Genomic DNA, 20,297 nt, shown 5'->3' with positions numbered 1-20,297 from the left:
TTTCTGCGATAAGTTTTACTCATATTTGATATTTGAAATTTCCAAGTACTGATTACAAGAATATTTTTACAGATAAATGCAAAGATCTCAGATTATGGCATAGCAAGAGTTACAACCCTGCAAGGTCAAATGTCACAGGAAGGAACGCCAGCATATAGGGCACCGGAAGTAATACGTAAAGAGAACTACTCATTCAAGGTAAAATAACTATAACTGAAAAATATTTGACAAAAATCAGAAGAGGGACACGCCAGAAAATCTTTTTTTTAAAAAGGAGATTCAGCTTTTTGTGTAGAACAGTGAATGAAGTTAAAAAAGAATCCAAAAGTACGTCGTTTTACAGAATAAAAGAAAGCTGTAAAAATATTGAATAGATTATATAATACATCTTTTCTTGCATTTACTTAACTGTTGTTTCCTTGTAATGGCTTTGCACATTGTTTTAGATTTAATGATTTTAATTGTATTAATGTAGGCTGATATTTTCTCTTACGGGTTAACCATGTACGTTATGATGACGAATAAACATCCGTTTGACTACATGGACTCCAGAGGAGAAATAGATAGAGCCATTGCAGAGGTCAGTTTTTTAAGTTCTAGTTCTTTCTTTGTTTGTACGAATAGAATACAGAAATATCTTATATTTTCAGCATTATCAAACATAATTATTATTCTCATACATCTGACATCTTACGACTTACTCTGACATTATCATGTTTAATTAAAAATAGTATACAAACTTTACTATTTATAATTTTTATGAAGCAACAATATGCTGCAGCCAGCTTGTAACATTGTTGCCCTTCTTTTAAGCATTAAAAAATATTATTAGATAGTTTTTTTTCTATTTGTTTGCAAATAATTTGAATTTTAAAAAAATAGATACCTGGAACTTTTTTTATTGAAATGAAACTATTTATTGTAACACATGTTGATTTAGGGAGTAACAATGCCACAACCGGATAGTGATAGAGTATCACCAGTAATATGGCCAGATATGACAACAATAACAATGAGTTGTCTGTGTTATGAACCTGCCGACAGACCAGATGCCGAGCAAGTGTGGGAGGCCCTTAGAAGACCTGAGGTTCTTTGTTTAAAGAGACACATCCCCGTGTCAAGATCAACTACTGTCGAGTGTTTGTGTGTCGAGGTATTAATTGTCACAAATAGTACCTGCATGTCATTGTGAATATTGAACAGTTAATTAAAGTGTCTTTGAATACTAAATAAATATCTACGTCTTGACATGTCATTTCAAAAAGGTCTAATCATTTTTTCTTATGTTACTAAAAACACTATATTATATACAATTTGGACTTAAACTTATTCATGTTAAGAGGAAAAAGGTTCATTATTCGCGTGAAAGATCAAATACATGTATATGTTTCAGGAAATTGACTTTGGTGGGATGAACGATTTGAGGTTGTGGATAGCGAGTGGGGATTCGGAAACGTTTCAGCTGTCCTATAGATATGTCAGTGACCTTACATCAGAAACTAAAGTATGTTCTTTTCATATGATTAATATTCACTGGAATTCATATATTATTATTTTAAGGTTTAATATTTATCATCGTAATGATAAGATTAGTTTTAAAGTGGATTGGTCTACATTGGGCACATTTTTCACCAAGTATTTCAAATATTGATGAACACAAAAAAAAAATGTATAATTTGGATATTCTTATGAAATATTCCATGAAAAGAAATGTTGATAAAGTTCAAAGTGAATTAGAATTAACATTTATATGGTGAAAAATAATATTTTGTGCTAGAACATTTTATTGTCTGCTATACTAATAGAGGTAGATTCGAATCCTATACTTGCCAACACCATCTACATGTATATATAATTTTTACGTATGCACTATAAACTTAATTAATTATTACAGTACACTCACTACAGACTTTCAAATATAGACCAATTCTCTTCAAAACAATTTCATACCAAAACGACCTATGTAGTAAAGATCTTAAATTTATTTTCTTATTTTTAGCTCGACTATACGAAGTATATGGAGAGCTGTCGGCGTCGGCGTCCAGATTTTAGATTAAAGTTTTTGTGCAGTAAAATATTTTTCACTATAACTTTGTCATTTCTTAAGGTATCAACTTCAAACTTCAAATATATGTTCCTTATCATCAACCACATCTTATGTGACAAGGTTCATAACTCTAGCACCAATAATTTCAGATTTATCTCCCCTTGAACTTAGAACTTTCCTTAAAAAATACTATTTTTTACTGTTACTTCTTTATTTCTTAAGGGTCAACCTCATACTTCAAATATATGTACCTTATCATCATCCCCATCTTATGTGACAAGGTTCATAACTCTAGCACCAATATTTTCAGATTTATCTCCCCTTGAACTTAGAATTTTCCTCAAAAAATACTATTTCTTACGGTTTCTTCTTTATCATTTAAGGGATCAACCTCATACTTCAAATATATTTACGTTATCATCATCCCCATCTTATGTGACAAGGTTCATAACTCTAGCACCAATATTTTCAGATTTATCTCCCTTTGAACTTAGAATTTTCCATGAAAAATATTATTTTTTACTGTTACTTATTTATTTCTAAAGGGATCAACTTCATACTTCAAATATATTTACGTTATGATCATCCACATCTTATGTGACAAGGTTCATAACTCTAGCACCAATATTGCAAGAATTATCTCCCCATAAACTTAGATTTTTTTTACTAGAAAAATGTTATTTTTTGTTATAACTTTTTTATTTTTAAAGGTATCTACCTCAAACTTCAAATACTTATTCCTTATCATCAATTACATTTTATGTGACAATGTTCATAACTCTTGAAGCAATATTTACAGATTTATCTCTCTTTGAACTTAGGATTTTCTTTAAGAAATATAATAACTTCTTTACTTTTTAAGGTATCTTTTTCAAACTTCAAATATATATTTCTTATCATTACACAAATGTTGTGTGGCAAGGTCCATAACTCTAGCATGACTATTTCTAGAATTATTCCCCTTGATCTTGGAATTTATGTTAACAAATGTTATTTTTTTACTATAACTTAATACATAATTATACATAATTGATTTTTCTTTCATAGTTTTGTCCTCCTTACTGCGTCCAGTATTTTATTATTCGAGCTTCGCTGTCTCCTGTGTCAGCTCTTGTTAGATGTACCAATAATAATAGGTTGCTGCACAACCCGCTTAAGAAATGATTTATTTCATGTCTCAGGACTATATTTATCATGTTATTTTTCCCTGATATGTTTTCATTTAATGTTTAACAAACACAATAATTCATAGCAAAAAGAACATAATGTAAGATTCCAGGTTTTGTTAGTTGGAATTTATATTAATCATAACAGTTATTGAAACTTTTTACTCGTTTTTTTTTAAAGAAATATTTTTCACAAAGTGTTCGTAACAAATTTCCTTCACATAATCTGTTATTTCATGTCTTAGGGTCAACTATTTAAATACGGTCGTGTTTTATGTATGGAACCTCTGGATGACCACCGCCTTGCTCTCGGCACACAGGCTGGCAAGGTTTGGATATATGATACAAGTAACTGCACTCTCCTTAATTCTTCCGCAAACCTGAAAGCGCCTGTTCTGAGTATGAAACACTATAAAAAGTGAGTTAACATTTTATATTTCAGTTTTTATTGCAATGTTTAATATAAAACACACATTGTGCTTTTTAACTATTGTAAATTGAAAATTAGTATCCTCATTTTTCGAATGCCACAAATTAAATGAATTTATTCAGTTTTGTTAACATTTTGGATTGTAAATAATAAAATATGCAAAATGCAAAAAATGGTTCTAAATTATTGATGAATAGAAAAAAAATAATGACACCTTTCCTAAGTAAGGCATTGTCACTTCATAGTAATTACTGAACAGTAATGGTAACGGTTAAGCCCAGAGGTATAGATCCTTACATGACCATAGTCTTTTCAATATGATTATCAGAAAAACAAAATATCTCCTAACAAAAGAACAAATGTTATTTTTTGTGGTTGAATCTTTTTTGAAATAAAAGATCAGAGTAGCTCTCTATCAATACATTGTTATTATTTGAGCAGTGAAGCCAAAGGCAAAGTTTTACTAGCTGGTCTAGCCAATGGAAAACTTGCAATATTTCAAGTACAGGAATTACTTCAGGTATACATTTTATTTCTCATCATACATACAAAAATAAGTTAGGTCCTATTATATATGGTATTTTGCCCGTACTAAAAGTTCTTTATATGAAATAGCTGAATTTAGATATACATTTTATGCTCTGCTTGTCTGTCCATCTATATGCGTACGTATGAAGTCTAGCATTTTTGTCCAGAATAAAATGGATATGAGAATAAAACATCGCTGACTTAAATTTACATACACATTAATGATAGTTTCTTACGTAATATCATAAACATTGTAATATGCATAGCGTATGCCCACTTAGAATCAGGAAGTAGAAAAGTTAACAGTACCTTTAATCTCCTTGAGATCGTCTTATTTTAAAATTATGCATCTTACAACAGCACGTTCTCCGGGCCTATAATGCTCCAACACAAGGAGCCACTTCTTAAACGTATTTTAAATGTATTTAAATATGCATGTTTATAGAAATTGTTATTCAAACAAATAAATCTTTTATAGCAATAACATACTGACTGAAAAATTCAGCTAGATGAACGCTTATTACAGTACTGACTTCTAATTGGTACAAGAAATACAGTTTCATGAACTAACAGTTTGTGACCAAACAAAACATCATTTTTTTATCAAAACTGCTTAATTACCACTATTAGTAACAGTATCGCTTTGACTAAGCAAGTTAAAATATATTTCGTTTAAACAGAGACAAACTTATACATATCAACAAAACATTTTATTTGCTTTTGACTTTTTGTGAAGGATTCTTCACCTCAAAATAATGTAAAGCTGTTAATTTTTACAGTATTTTAGTTTTGTTAAGATCTGAATGCCTTCTGTTAACTTTAACCAATGTTGTAAGGTTTATTTCCTCTTAGGATAATGATGCTGATCCAGTGTGTTTGTACCCAGGAAAAGAGCAAGAGCCGGTTCTTTGTATGACAAAACTTCGACAAAGAATTTTCCTCTCTTGTGGCACAAGAATAATTGCCTTAAATATTAGTAGAATTATCGAGTGGGACAAGGAAATAGAAACTGCAGAGACAAAGTAATGAACTAATTTTGACAAAGTTTTTATGCCCCCTGGCATATAGTAATTGAACCGTCCGTCCGTCTGTCCGTACGAGGTTAACCTAGAATGGCAAGTTGGATTTTTCCCAAGTTCTACCTGTACAAATGGCTTCATAATTTACACACTTACTTATCCATACAAAGTATATGATCTTGGCAAGTAAGTTACATAACTATGGCTTCCATTTGCACCAAATGTTCTTGAAAGTCAATATGGCGTCTTTGGATCTGCGCTGGAATGGATAGATTCATATTTGAGGCCGCGTAGCTGTCGAGTGAGTGTTAACTCGAATGTGTCATCAGAACGGGAACTTGACTGTAGTGTCCCCCAGGGAAGCTGTTTGGGCCCTTGGCTCTACTTGACGTACGCAGGAACTATCTTTGACATTGTACCTCCCTCCATTTCCGTGCACGGATTTGCCGACGACCACGTTGCAAATAAACGTTTTAAACCATCACCTACTGCAGAAGCAAGCGCAATTCAGGACCTCCAGACAGTGCAGTGCATATAAATGATTGGATGAACAGCAACAAGTTAAAAATGAACAATTCAAAGACAGAGTTTATTCTTTTCGGAAGTCGTCCACAGCTGAATAAGTGTAACACCAAAGAAATCAATATATGTGGTAATGTTATTGAATCACAACATTGTATACGGTATCTTGGTGCTTTTTTGGATGAGTCTCTGAATTTCAAAGATCACATTAAAAGAAAGTGTAGAACTGCTATGTTAAACTATTTCAAGATCAGGAGCATTCGAAAGTATCTGACAAAGGGAGCCGCTGAAACACTTGTTTTATCTTTAGTAATATGCCATTTAGATTATTGCAACATCATTCTATACGGCATATCTCAAAAGGAATTAGCCAAATTTCAACGTATTCAAAATATGTGTGCCAAACTGGTGTTAGGTCGTTCCAAGTATGATAGTTCTAAACAGGCATTATTCGATCTGCACTGGCTTCCGATTAAAGCGCGAATCAGTTTCATGATACTGACATACATGTATAACTGTTCGGTAGGAAACGCACCATCATATTTAATAGAGCTTTTGTCTCATCAAGTGTCAAAACGAACCTTAAGATCATCTGAATCCTCTGTTGGTTGTTATGTTGTTCCTTTTAATAAGAAGAGGACTTTTTCTGACAGAGCTTTTAGCACGATAGGACCAAAATTGTGGAATGAACTACCTATTAATATGAGAAAATGTGAATCTGTTGAAATTTTCAAAAGACAACTGAAATCATTTTACTTCCAGGACTTTTTTGCACTTTTTTAAGTGACGCTGGTGGCATTGTCTGTTCCTAATTGTTTTGTGCACTTTTGTATATTTCTATCAGTTTTTATTATTTTCATTGTACAATAATATAATAAAGTCTAGCCCATGTGTTATCATGTGCAGGGGTGCAGGGGTGTAGATTGTTACATGTTGGTGGGGATCGACCCAATCACTGTGACCGTCGCACTGCTGGGAGTATTGTGTATGGTAGCACTGGGAGTACCACATATAAGGTATACAGCTGTACAACGCCATTGAATATGTATTCTATATGTAGAAATAGGCGTTAAATCAAGTTTTCAAGTTTCAAGTTTTGCACCAAGTTATGGCCTTTTTCAGCACTTAGAAAATGAATAATGGTTAACCTAAACCGGCAAGTTGAAAATATCTTATGTTCTATCTGAACTAATGGCTTAATAATTTTCACACTTACTTATCAATACAATGTACATGATATTGCCAAGATATATAAATGTGCCATCCATTTTCCATGTAATTTCCCTTTTTATTACTTTGAAAATAGGGCCTTGTATGGTTAACATTTTACGCCAAGTTGGATTTATCAAAAAAATTCACCTAATTACTTAATTTATTTAATGATATCTTTCATATTTGGTAGGTGGATACCTTAAATGGTCCTCTATTTTTTTGTGGCGTTAGGCGTCTCAAAGTCAATGTCAAGGTCACTTGTGTAAAAAAAATAAATCTAAATATTTCTGCTCATACAGCCTTTATTTTTAAATTAATGTCTTTCATGTTTATAATAGTCATACAAAGGGAGGTCCTCTTCCTTTTCCTTTAGTAAGGGGTCATTTGGGTCAAGGTCACCAATGTCAAACATAGATTTTTTACTCTTTTACAGGTGTATTAACCTTATTCTATCGACAGATGTCTTGTATATTTTGTAGGAACATAAAAGTGAGGTATTCTCATTTGGGTGAAGGTAGAGGTCAGTTGGGTCAAGGTCACCAGTGCTAAAAATAGATTTTTACACTTTCGCTCATACAGCGTTTATTTATTGACAGATTTGTATTATATTTGGGAGGAAGATTAGTTGCATGATATTCTTTCTTTAGTCAGTTGGGTCAAGGTCACCAGTGCTAAAAATAGATTTTTTACACTTTTGCCCATACAGCCTTCTTTTTAAAAATTGTTACTGACAAGAATCTGAGCCGGGGGCATTTGTGTTTAACAAACACGTTCTTGTTTTAATATACTTTTGCTTGTATGTGTTACATTTTATATTAATTTCATTTGTTCATATAAGTTGATAGAAATGTTGATCTTTTAACTTACATGGTATTCTTCCTTTGGATGGAGTTAGGGGTTAGTTGGGTCAAGGTCAACAGTGCTAAAAATAGATTTTTACACTTTTGCTCAAAAAGCCTTTATATATTGACAGATTTATTTCATATTTGGTAGGAAAATAAGTTGCATGATATTCTTTCTTTGGATGGAGTTAGGGGTCAGTTGGGTCAAGGTCACCAGTGCTAAAAATAGATTTGTTTACACTTTTGCCCATACAGCCTTCTTTTTAAGAATTGTTACTGACAAGAATCTGAGCCGGGGGCATTTGTGTTTAACAAACACGTTCTTGTTTTAATATACTATTGCGTGTATGTGTTACTTTTTATCTTAATTTCATTTGTTCATATAAATTGATAGAAATGTTGATCTTTTAACTGCAAGACTAAGTCATAAAAAAAAACAAAAAAAACACGTATTCGTTTTTTTTATATACTGACAGTATTTGCTATAGGAAACCCTTGTATTACTTTAATCCGTTTACGTGTCGGCGTTATTTTATATGTACATTTATGTTACATTATCTTGATTAACGTAACGTCATTTTTCCGCCAACGTATGTTACGCTATAATTATTACGTCATTATTATTATTATTATCCTGATGAAGGTGTTGTTCACCGAAACGCGTCGATAAAGAAATAATAATATTTTGAAAAACTGTACGTGTTGTTGTTTAAACGTCGTTTTAAGACTTATGTCATAGAATTCCCAATATTGTCATATGCTTCCTCTTTCAATTTCTACATGTTTATATCAATGTTTATTAAACAATACGAACTTTTATATTAGGATGCTTTATGTTGATGTAAAAACAATTATTTATTTATTCCAGAGACGCATCAACACCGGCAATAAACACACTCGCGGTGATCAAAGGACATATAATATTTTCAAGAAAATCTTCATCCTGTGTAGAAATATGGGATTCAGCGAGTCAAAGAGTTGAGAAAGTGATAGCTGTGGATGAGACGTTTGAGTAAAGTCATACTTTTATAACATTTTTTCAGATTTATCTATTTTCTTTGGTGAAAAAGCATCAGGGTATTTTAGATGCAAATATTAGTATGTGTCAAGGAAAGATGAATATAACTTGCATCCAATGTGAACCCGTGTGAAACCTTATTTTTGCAATAAATATTTTCATATAACTAAAAATCATTTTAATCTCGAACAATGGTGAAATGAATTGATTATTCTTACTTAATAAAGTAAGAATTGAAGACTAAACACTTTCTGATAAAATAGCAGTCTGAAATCCGTTGAGTACAGAGTTAAAGGGATAGCGTTCATTTATTGTTTTTTATCCTTACTCGCTAATATACACTTTTCTGAATCCAACGCCCGCTGCATTTCAGGTAATATGAAAAAAACTGCGATAATAACGACTGTAACAGTACTAACTTTTGATACATGTCCTATGTCATTCGTCTATCAAATAGATACTCATGTGCCTGTTAAATTAGGGAATAATGAAAAATAAATATACAAATGCAGACATTGATCAAAGCCGATAATACTAACAGACCACTTTGTATACAAGAACTGCTTACCTTTTTTGGGCATATTTACCCAAGCTAAAGAAATTCCTTGTTAGCTATCTATCTTTAAAATCGCTTGACGGGTATGCACGATACTTTTATATTTGTCTTATTAAAATGGTATCATTTAGGTCATTTTTAAAGTGTTTTAAAAAGACTCATTCTTAATTGAATTATTATTCTTGCATCTTGATATAAATTTGAATTCGGACGTATATTGCTCTACTTTTGCAATACAAAGACTTGTAGGACTGCGTGGAATCACAGGTTTTAGTAAGCAACTAGATTAAATGTAAGACTTGTACAGTTTAGTTTAAGCATTGCAATTTTTTTAATCTTTTATCTTGATTTTATTTTCAGCATCCCTAAAACAGAAGCAAGGGTCACTGCACTTTCAGTTGATAATACGTCAATTTGGATTGGAACGCATGGTGGATATTTAGGTGTATTGGATATCATCACCTTCAGTGTTGTTGCATTAACTCACAGACATATGAGAGCAGTCAGAAGTATTGTTCATGTTAACGACAAAGGTGATATTGATTTCTTTACAGTGATCTTCCTTGATGACTCCTTACTCAATGAAATCATAAGCAATAACTCTGTGCACTGTGTATATTCTTCCACTAACTGCCAAAACGAAAAAAAATCATTTTGATAAGATGAGAAAAATAAATATCATTTGTTATTTTTTTGTAAATTCGACCACCATGGAAAAAAATCATTTTTTCGTGAGTCGTTCCTATTGTGATATTCAGGGTTGAACGACAGTATGTAGAAAAAATCAATTTATACATAAACATATTGCTCTTGTACATTTTAATACCCCGTTTTTCTCTAATTTTTCATATTCCACACTTCATGACCTAATATTTTACCTGTGAAATGTATTATGTTATGTTGAATATAAATTTATTTTGTCAGGCTCCAGCCGAAATAAAGTCGTATTCAGTGGTGGTCTAGGTTTTAGGGATGTTTCAAACTTTGCAGTTCAAAAACGTGAGTACGACACAATATTTTTTAAGTGCAATACCATAAACTAATGTTAACAGTTTTTCTATTTCTTTAAAAAAATGAGTTTTGATAATCAAGGTTTCTTTTATGGTAAATAAACATTTCACATAGTTCTTTATTCTTTAAATACCCTTATAAATTTCTGAAACAAATATTTATATCATCATAAACTGATGTCGTTTTGACTACGACAAATATTATTAATTAGATATTTTACTGCAAAGTTTTCATTGCTATTATTATTGTCATTCTACCAATGTTATAACATACATCCAGTTTATTGTTTATTTCAACAATCCCCTGTGAAGTGTAAATAAAACAACAATAAATGAGGCAATATTTTTAATTCAAATCTGGCATTAACCTCTTGACATGTATGGTGAACATCATACATACATAAAACTCTGTTATTGTCTGTTGTTGTGTTATTTCATCTAACAATGCGTTTGAGCTTTACCAAATAGCACTCAAATTATTACTTATATTTATATGATTCATTGTGTTTTGTTGACGATTCAGTCTGCAAGATGCAGCAGGTAAAGCTTAAAAAGGGGCATGACCTTTGCAGCAACAAAATTAAATTCTTTTTTAACCTGTGTGTTAATTTTAGGGTTGTTCAAAATGCCTTCTCAACAGTTTTTTCTTTTTCAAAAATTTAATTGGTTTATCTTGAACCCAGGAATTTTTTTAAACTTACAGTGAAAGAAAAAAGGTTTTAATTTTTATTTTTCACATTTTAGATTTTCAGTTTTTTGGGCTTTATTTTCAGAGGATATGTGGTTGTGTTTTAGTCTGGGATTTTCCAAATTTTCCTTTCTATTAAAAGGGTGTTTTTTTTAAATATGAGAGAAGCAGGAAGGACAAACTTTAGTAAAAACAGTTTCCCTGAGCAAAAATTTCCCGATGAAAAAAGAAATTGAAATTTTAAAACCCGGAAACCCAAAGCCCAGTGTCTTTTCTTTTTCTTTCAAAAAAAATTGAAAGGGACATTTTTTTTTTTTCAAATTTCTTAAAAATTTTTCTTTTCTCAGTATTTTTGAGATTACATATTTTAAGTTAAAAACATCCCTTTCTGAAATTACAAAAGTGAGTCGGAAAATTTTTTTTTTAAATTAATTTTTTAGCAATTTTGAAAATTGCAATAAGAACTGTTTACCAACAAAATGTTGTGTTTGAGAAATGTTAATCATTGATTAATACGATCAAAAATATCATGAAGAGTGAAATGCAGTCTACTTAATTTACACTTGCATAATGTTGAAGTCATTAAGTGACTTTGAAAAGGATTGCTTAGTACTAACATAGTACGAAGTCATCTTTGGGCGAGGTACTGTGCAAAATATGTCAGCAAATGATATTTACTTAACATACTCATTAAAATGTTATGTTTCATATGAAACTGTGCAATATTTTCACTGTATACAATTTCAAACATGTAAGTCATTAGTCTAAAATGCATACATTGGTAGCTCTGTTTATAACCATTGTATCTTTTTTATTACATTTCGTTTCATGTACATCATTATTTCAAGCAGATAGTATATAAGATAGTTGCCAGCATGTTTATATGTTTCATGTTTTCCTTTTATCTTTAAAATGTTATATTCATTATGCATGATGTGTTTTTTAATCTAAATGTTTAACTTAAAGTTTGTGTTCTAAAAAGATATAAACAGTTCACAATTACGATATGATAGTTTGGAATACAACCAATCGCCAACGATGTGTCTGCATATAAAACAGTTAATTCAGAAATAGTGTCCACCTCATGTCGTATGTTTTATCTTGATTACTTTAATGTGGAACTAAGGTAATTCGTGTGAAGTAAACCTGGAGATATAATCATCGCATGAACATCAATCAGTGCAGTGAAATACAAATTCTATTGTAATTATAAAGGCTTACGATTGTTGGTATTAATGATGAATGATGTTGTATGGTAATTAAATTTCAACTTTTACACTCCTGGTAAAGTTCGTGGTTAATAGAATTATTTAAGACTGAATGCAGCATTATATTTGATGTATTATGAAAATAAATATTGTATGATTCGATGATAACCTTGATACTTATTTAAACCAGGCTTTGTTGTTATTATTTTTATGAGCGTTTATATCCTAACTGCAGAGACTATATAATAGTATAATGATAATGAATCATTTGGGTTTCTTTTTCTTTTTTTAGTTGCCTGTTTGCATATCAATCAAGTTTTAAATACAAGTTAAAATAATGATAAGGGCATTGATTTTTAAAACATTTTTCTTCCGATATCTTATAATATATAAATCTTTATGCTTGAATAACTCAATGCTGTTAACAATGAAATAATTATGCCGCACTAGAATCCTGTCCTTTTCACAAAATCCTAATACCGATATATGTTTATAACACTTGTTTTTATGTGAATAAACATTATACTACTTGTGTTGTGATCTTTAATAGTTTTTGTTCCACTTAATAGCATTATGAATAGGAAATTATCCCTTTTTATCGTCTTATAAATGAAAATTGTTACATAACCTTTTCGAAAATATTATCATTTGTGTAACATTATTTCTTTTTATCATTTCAATTTTTCTTGCCTTTTTGTTATTTGTGATCTAGTTTTTATTTGAATTTTGACATGTTGATAAGTTTTCTATAGAAATAAATGAAATTTCAAGGATACAATACTCTTACCGTTGCCTTTCAAACTATTTTTGATTCAGACAACACAAGTATGAAAGAAATACTTTTTTGACAATAGAAATGAGTTCTATAAAGTATATTCTTCACAACAAGCTTGATTGTCGTATAAAGTCCACTGTAATGGGTATTTCAAGTTTGCATTATAGAAACGGAAGTTTGTCTTATCGAAGATTTACAATTACAATGCTATAATTTGCGGAGTCTTAAAAAGTCAAACAATACCTTTATTACAAGTTTAGCTGCATAAATATACATCGGTAATCTCCCTGTGTTACCAGGAATTGCCTCAACACAACAATAAGTTTTTGCTTATACAATTTTTACGAACATAAATCTTTACGTTTTCAATCCATTTTTAATGTTCTATACCCCATAATTCTGCACCATAGAATAAAACGAAACAAAAATTTAGAATCAAAATTATTAGAAGTAAGATTTTCAGCTACAGTTTTACTATTTAATGAATCTAAGAGCTGTACACGCATCTGTGTACCCTTAATATCTTCAGACATGATGTTTGAAGACAAACAAGTCGTGAACTTTACTCCAAAACATGTGAAACCATTATTGTTTCATTTACTATTTCATAGGGAATATTATTAAAATCAAATAGACAAAATTGAACTATTCGCCTGGAATGCAATACAACTTCCCTCTTTTAAAACGTTTAAACAAAATTACTTTTAAACCACCTATACGTAGTTATGCCTGTTATGGTAGGTGGATTACATAAAAAACAAACATGTTAGCCAAATTGATTGTGACATAAAATAAAAATAAAACAAGAGGGCCATGATGGCCCTGAGTCGCTCACCAGAAGCAACTGCTTTTCAGTGTTGGAATGTCAATATATTCTAATATTAAATTTGAGCATAGAATATGATTAAACAATAATTTGAAGAAATACCATGACCTGGGGTATTTAAGCTTTAGCTTAAACAGGGATAATCAAAATAATATGAGCAAACTTTATAAAAGACTACCTAAGAATGCTACAAAGTTTGGTGATCATCTTTCAATTATTTCAGTAGGAAATGATGTTCGAAGGTTTTTTCTATTTTTAGCTTTAGTGGCCCCTAAAAGGGGCTAATCAAATAAATATAAGCAAATTTGATAAAAGAGTACCCAAGAATGCTACAGACAAAGTTTGGTGATCACCCATCCATTAGTTCTGTAGAAGAAGATGTTAAAGGTTTTTCTATTTTTAGCTTTAGCGGCCCCTAAAAGGGGTCAATCAAATTAACATGAGCAAACTTGTTAAAAGACTACCCAACAATGCTTCAGACAAAGTTAAATGATCATCCATCTATTAGCATTGTAGAAATAGACATTTAAAGGTATTTCTATTTCTAGCTTAAGCGGCCCCTAAAAGGGGCTAATCAAAATAATATGAGCAACTTTCATAAAAGACTACCCAACAATTCTTCAGACAAAGTTTGGTGATCATCCATCCATGGCATTAGTTCTCCAGAAATAGACATTCAAAAGGTATTTCTTTTTTAGCTTGAGCGGCCCCTAAAAAGGGCTTATCAAATTCATATGAGCAAACTTGATGAAAGACTACCCAATAATACTGCAGACAAAGTTTGGTGATCATCCATCAATTAGTTCTCTAGAAATCGACATTTACTGATAGTTCTATTCTTAGCTATAGAGACCCCTAAAAGGGGCTAAGCAAATTAATATGAACAAACTTGATAAAAGACTACCCAAGAATGCTACAGAAAAAGTTTGGTGATCTTCCATCAATTAGTTCTTTAGAAATAGACATTTAAAGGTATTTCTATTTTTAGCTTTTGCGGCCCCTTAAAGGGGCCAATCAAATTAATATGAGCAAACTTGATACAACACTACCAGAGCATGCTACCGACTAAGTTTGGTAGTCATCCATCAATTAGTTCTGAAGGAAAATATGTTTAAAGGTTTTTCTTTTTTTAGCCCTAGAGACCCCTAAAAGGGGCCAATCAAAATAATATTAGCAAACTTGATAAAAGACTACCTAAGAATGCTACAGACAAAGTTTGGTGATCATCCATCAATTAGTTCTGTAGAAATAGACATTTAACAGTATTTCTATTTTTCGCTTAAGCGGCCCCCTAAAAGGGGCCAATCAAATTAATATGAGCAAACTTGATAAAACACTACCCGAGCATGCTACCGACTAAGTTTGGTGATCATCCATCCATTAGTTCTGTAGAAGAAGATGTTTAAAGGTTTTTCTATTTTTAGCCCAAGAGACCCCTAAAAGGGGCCAATTAAATTAATATGAGCAAACTTGATAAAACTCTACCCAAGAATGCTACAGACAAAGTTTGGTGATCATCAATCAATTAGTTCTCTAGAAATCATCAATCAATTAGTTCTCTAGAAATAGACATTTAAAGGTATTTCTATTTTTAGCTTTTGCGGCACCTTAAAGGGGCCAATCAAATTAATATGAGCAAACTTGATAAAACACTACCCAAGAATGCTACAGACAAAGTTTGGTGATCATCCATCAATTAGTTCTGTAGAAGAAGATGTTTAAAGGTATTTCTATTTTTATCCCTAGAGACCCCTAAAAGGGGCCAATCAAAATAATATGAGCAAACTTGATAAAAGACTACCCAAGAATGCTACAGACAAAGTTTGGTGATCATCCATCAATTAGTTCTGTAGAAGAAGATGTTTAAAGGTTTTTCTATTTTTAGCTCTGCTGACCCCTAAAAGGGGCCAATTTGAATGACATGAGCAAATTCAAGTGTGACTGTCACAAGGATGCTTCAGACCAAATTTGAAGTAAATCTGCCAAGTAGTTTCAGAGAAGAAGACGATTGTTGACGCATGACGACGGACGACGGAGCATCCCCCTTTGATACTAATAGCTCACTTGAGCCTTCGGCTCTGGTGAGCTAAAAATCACTATATTTCATTTACAAATTTACGAATCGGGAAATACCTCGGCATTACGATAACGTCTACTGATCTGTTAGAGGTAAAACTTCCGGTTCCGAAATGAGAAAGATTAACACATTTTAATGAAGAAAATTTATATTTCAAGTTGATCATCATCGGTGTTACATTAGTTTTGCGATCTCAAGAATACGGCTAAGTGTGCCATTGAAGTTTCATTGTTTTGCGTGAAATAACAGGTTTTGCTTTCGCGTTCATATTTTTGCAAAACAACTAATCCAAGAAACAAGAAAATTTATGTTACGTCGGATATATTTAAACAGAAAACACTGGCTCATGAGCTATTTTCCGACAAACATGTAAATGTATTAACAAAAGTAAAGAAGCTAAAAATTATGAACACTAGCATATTTTAGTACATTAAAGCAGCTAAAAGTTATAAGCATAGACACATCTACGGTAAGTACATGGATTTAAGACATTATCACCATAGCAAGTTTAAAAATAACAAAAATTACAAGAAAGATAATACAAAGAAAAGGATACAAAAGAAATGGATTAAGTATTTAAAATAAAATCTACAAAAAAAAATACAAGAAAGATAATAGAAAAAAGTAAAATAAACATGTATGTACATTCCTGTAAAAGAATTATAATAGCTAAAAATAGACATGAATATAAAAACAAGGAAATGTCATAGGACTATCACATAATGCAAATAAAAAGTAACACTAAGCATATTATAGGCATAATGTTGCAACATCTAGAAGCACATGTTAAACACATACAAGCAAATGTTAAACACCCATGTGTTTAACAAAAGGCTACAAACGACACATTGACCACTTACATTTTGGGCCTGTCCACGTGCCAAATTCATCGAAGTTTTCTGCTCTTCTGATGTCACTATGGAGGCTGTTCCACACCCGGGCAGCCTCAAAACGGAAGAAGTTCTGTCCATACCTGGTGGTTCGTACTGTGGGCACTTCTAGTGTATGATCACACCTGCAATTGTAAAGAAAGGTCTTTCTGTATTTATCTATTTTATGATCACATCCGTGTTATTTGTGCCGTGTGGCGGCTGTAAAAAGTCTCCCCGTACATTTAATCAATGATGTTATATTTTCGATCCTTGAAGATCGTTCAGCACGACACTATTGTTGTGCTTGTGTTATTTTTAGTTTCAACTTTTCGGCATTTTCTAGTCGGGTGGTTCCAATAGTCCTACTTGAATAATGTTAAATCACCCTTAGGATATGTTGCCTGCTTTTTAAATTTGTCTTTTGACGTCTTATCTGTGATACGCAGGCTTCATAACCTCTGATCCCCTTTCAAAATTCCATTTTATTTAGTTCCGCCCATTGTTTTCTCGTTTAGGGCACACGCTTTTTTATTACTTGGGGACCATACGCCGCTTTTCATGGAATGGCACGGAAGTGTCACATTGAAGGTTCCATGATAACCGCCGTATGAACACATCTGCGGATGTTTCTAAATTCAAAATTTTACTACTTCATGTTTAAATGTTGAATTCTGCTTAAGCCGGTGCTAGGGGGCGTGGACGGTTACTTGCACTTTCCAGTACCGTCCATGAACAGGCTCAATCAAACCGAGCCTGCAACATTTTACAATTTTGCCGTGTTGAGCTTTCTTTAGGGATTCTGTTTATCACTATTTTATTTGACTTGATAAAAGATTTAAATACGATAAGCCTTATAGATACAGAGAGGATTGCAGGACATTTAACTGTTTTGCAGCTTTTCAGCAAATGGCTGATACAAGGGCATCAAAATTTAACTGAAATATGATGAACAAGATCAACAAGAAAAGGCGGCGTTCAATGAACGCAATATCTGCTCCCAGTAATTTGACCTGTACACACATGGGATAGTGCTAGCGCTTATATCAAATGACTTAATTTCAGAATGTGACTTGATTTCTGTTCCTTCGGGATCATTGATGCCAGCACTATAAAGTGTTGAGATTTGAGTACCGCTCAAGCTGGTGCTAGGGGGCGTGAGAGATGTTGCACTTATTTATTATCCCTCATGTACAGACTCAATCAAACCGAGTCTTCAATTTTCATGTAATTTTGTTGTGATTGATGCTTCCGAGGAATTACTTAGTTTCCAGATTTTTTTTTACTTTACAACAGCAGGTATCAAGTGCCGTGTGGCAGCTGGAAAAAGTTGCCCCGTTGCCCAGTGTTATATTTTTCTGGTCCTTCGGGATCATTGATGCCAGGACTATTAAGTGTTGAGAATTGAGTACCGCTCAAGCTGGTGCTAGGAGGCGTTAGGGATGTTGCACTTATTCATTACCCCTCATGTACAGACTCAATCAAATATGATAAACAAGATCAACAAGGAAAGGCGGCGTTCAATGAACGCAACCCCCATATAACCCAGCAACAAGAACCAGTGGCAAGGAGCCCAGGTGGACCCCAAACAAATAAATATAAACCATTAGTCTATGAAGGCTGGACATGGAGGGGGACACCAACACAGAACGCCGAACAATCCCCAACCGAGTCTGCAATTTTTAATTATTTTTCTAACAGAACCTTAGATGTGTCCAGTGTGACCACTTGTCACATTTGCCCAAGGAAAACAATAGAAATAAATGTTTACTTAGCTCCAATCTGTTTCATACACAGCATTTCTCGTCATCAACCACATCCCCAGATGTTGCATCATCCGAGTTGTTGTAGATGGTTGAAGGGGCTACTTGAAGGTCACTTATGTGACTGTGTTGCAGAATGAATAGATGCCTTTCTTATTAAATGCAGATATGAGATTTTCAGATGATACTGCTTTCAAATAAGGTTTGGAAGCAAACATGGTGTGTAGGGGGCTGCGTCCTTTGAACGTTGAACGCCGCCTTTCCTTGTTGATCTTGTTTATCATATTTGCCTTGTTGATCTTTATTCTTGTATTGGATGCTATATCATATTTTGTAATATTGATTTATGGACTGGACTTCATAATTTCTGACACACCTGAGAATGCATTTTCTTGAATGGACCAAATATGACGGCATCTAAACATCTGGAAACAAAGTGATGTAAAATATTATAAACAAGATCAACAAGGAAATAGAGAAAATAAGAATCTCTAATGAAAGCCCTACACGTCAAAATTGAAAATGTTGCAGGCTTGGTTTGATTGAGCCTGTTCATGGACGGTATTGTCAGGTGCAAACTTCCGTCCACGCCCCCTTCAATAAAGTCAAGTGACTGAAATGAGGTGGTAAAACAAACATGATAATGTTGTGCTGCTTTGTCCATTCTGTCAGTGTCAGGGAGACGGCTGACCTTTGTGTGTGTCAGGGCAGCGTCCTGTGAACGTTGCCTTTGCCTTATCGATCTTTGTTCGCTGTCATGGAATGGCACTACTGTGTCTCATTGCAAGTGACACAGTAGTGCCGGTGCTAGGGGGTGTGGACGGTAACCTGCAATTTCCAGTACCGTCCATGAACAGGCTCAATTAAACCGAGTCTGCAACATTTTCATTTTTTTTCGTATTGGGCTTTCTTTAGGAATTCTGTATTTCTCTATTTCAATGATAACCGCCGTATAAACACATCTGCGGATGTTTCTAAATTCAAAATATCACAATTTTTGTGTTTAAATGTTGAATTCTGCTTAAAATAGAGTGAAATAAGAATCCCTAAAGAAGCCGGTACTAGGGGCGTGAACGGTAACTTGCAATTTCCAGTACCGTCCACGAACAGGTTCAATCAAACCGAACATGCAACATTTTAAATTTTGTCGTGTTGGGCTTTCTTAAGAGATTCTGAATTTTCTTAAGAGATTCTGGTTTTCTCTATTTTATTCTTATCTTTTAAGGAAGTGCTGAGTGAGAAAACCATGAAGTGAGACCAGTGTCTTGGACATTTCTCTAGGCGAATCTTGAAAAATATAGGAGGAATACTCTGGCCTGCTGCATTACCATATGCTATAACTGTCACTGTTGATGATCTGGTTGATGAGTGGTGAATGTTCACTGTTTACAAGTCTCATCGATGTTCACTGTGATAGCATTCGAGGGTCTCCCTAGTTGCTGACTTTAGGGATTCCTAATTTCTCTATTTTGGCCCTTGCACAACTTTATTACAAATTTGTAGCCTTGGCTGTTTAAGGTCTAGCCATCGTTTGGTAAAATCATAGAGCCAGTTATCGCTCAACGCCTTTTCAGCCTTTACTGACCTGTCTAAAATATTAGCAGAGTCCTTTGCCCTATACTGGACTGATGTTTTGCTGTAACCAAATCCAATATCGGCCATGCAGGCTGTAAGATCATAGAGCTTCTGCTCCTCTTCATTGGTAAAGTGTGCGCGTGTTTAGGCTTTACAATTCAACAAT

At 32.9% G+C, this 20,297-nt stretch overlaps 1 protein-coding gene across 1 annotated transcript in view; it reads left to right on the top strand.

Annotated features, from left to right (window-relative positions):
* Window positions 1–19,931, top strand: part of LOC132756826 (leucine-rich repeat serine/threonine-protein kinase 2-like) — a 60,798-nt gene extending 40,867 nt beyond the window's left edge. Inside the window, exons 56-67 of the mRNA XM_060747967.1 lie at window positions 73–198; window positions 476–580; window positions 941–1,153; window positions 1,394–1,504; window positions 3,459–3,631; window positions 4,085–4,163; window positions 5,024–5,193; window positions 8,635–8,778; window positions 9,701–9,873; window positions 10,265–10,339; window positions 11,124–11,133; window positions 19,838–19,931. Coding sequence (XP_060603950.1) covers window positions 73–198; window positions 476–580; window positions 941–1,153; window positions 1,394–1,504; window positions 3,459–3,631; window positions 4,085–4,163; window positions 5,024–5,193; window positions 8,635–8,778; window positions 9,701–9,873; window positions 10,265–10,339; window positions 11,124–11,133; window positions 19,838–19,931 — 1,473 coding nt within the window. The remainder of the gene's footprint in view (window positions 1–72; window positions 199–475; window positions 581–940; window positions 1,154–1,393; window positions 1,505–3,458; window positions 3,632–4,084; window positions 4,164–5,023; window positions 5,194–8,634; window positions 8,779–9,700; window positions 9,874–10,264; window positions 10,340–11,123; window positions 11,134–19,837) is intronic.
* Window positions 19,932–20,297: the final 366 nt, after the last annotated feature.

The sequence above is a fragment of the Ruditapes philippinarum genome, unplaced genomic scaffold (genome assembly GCF_026571515.1).
Source record: "Ruditapes philippinarum isolate M1 unplaced genomic scaffold, ASM2657151v2 ctg598_1_1_1_1, whole genome shotgun sequence".
NCBI lineage: Eukaryota > Metazoa > Mollusca > Bivalvia > Venerida > Veneridae > Ruditapes > Ruditapes philippinarum.
The sequence above is the reverse complement of the archived record's forward strand: the minus strand, read 5'-3'. Positions and strand labels throughout refer to the sequence as shown.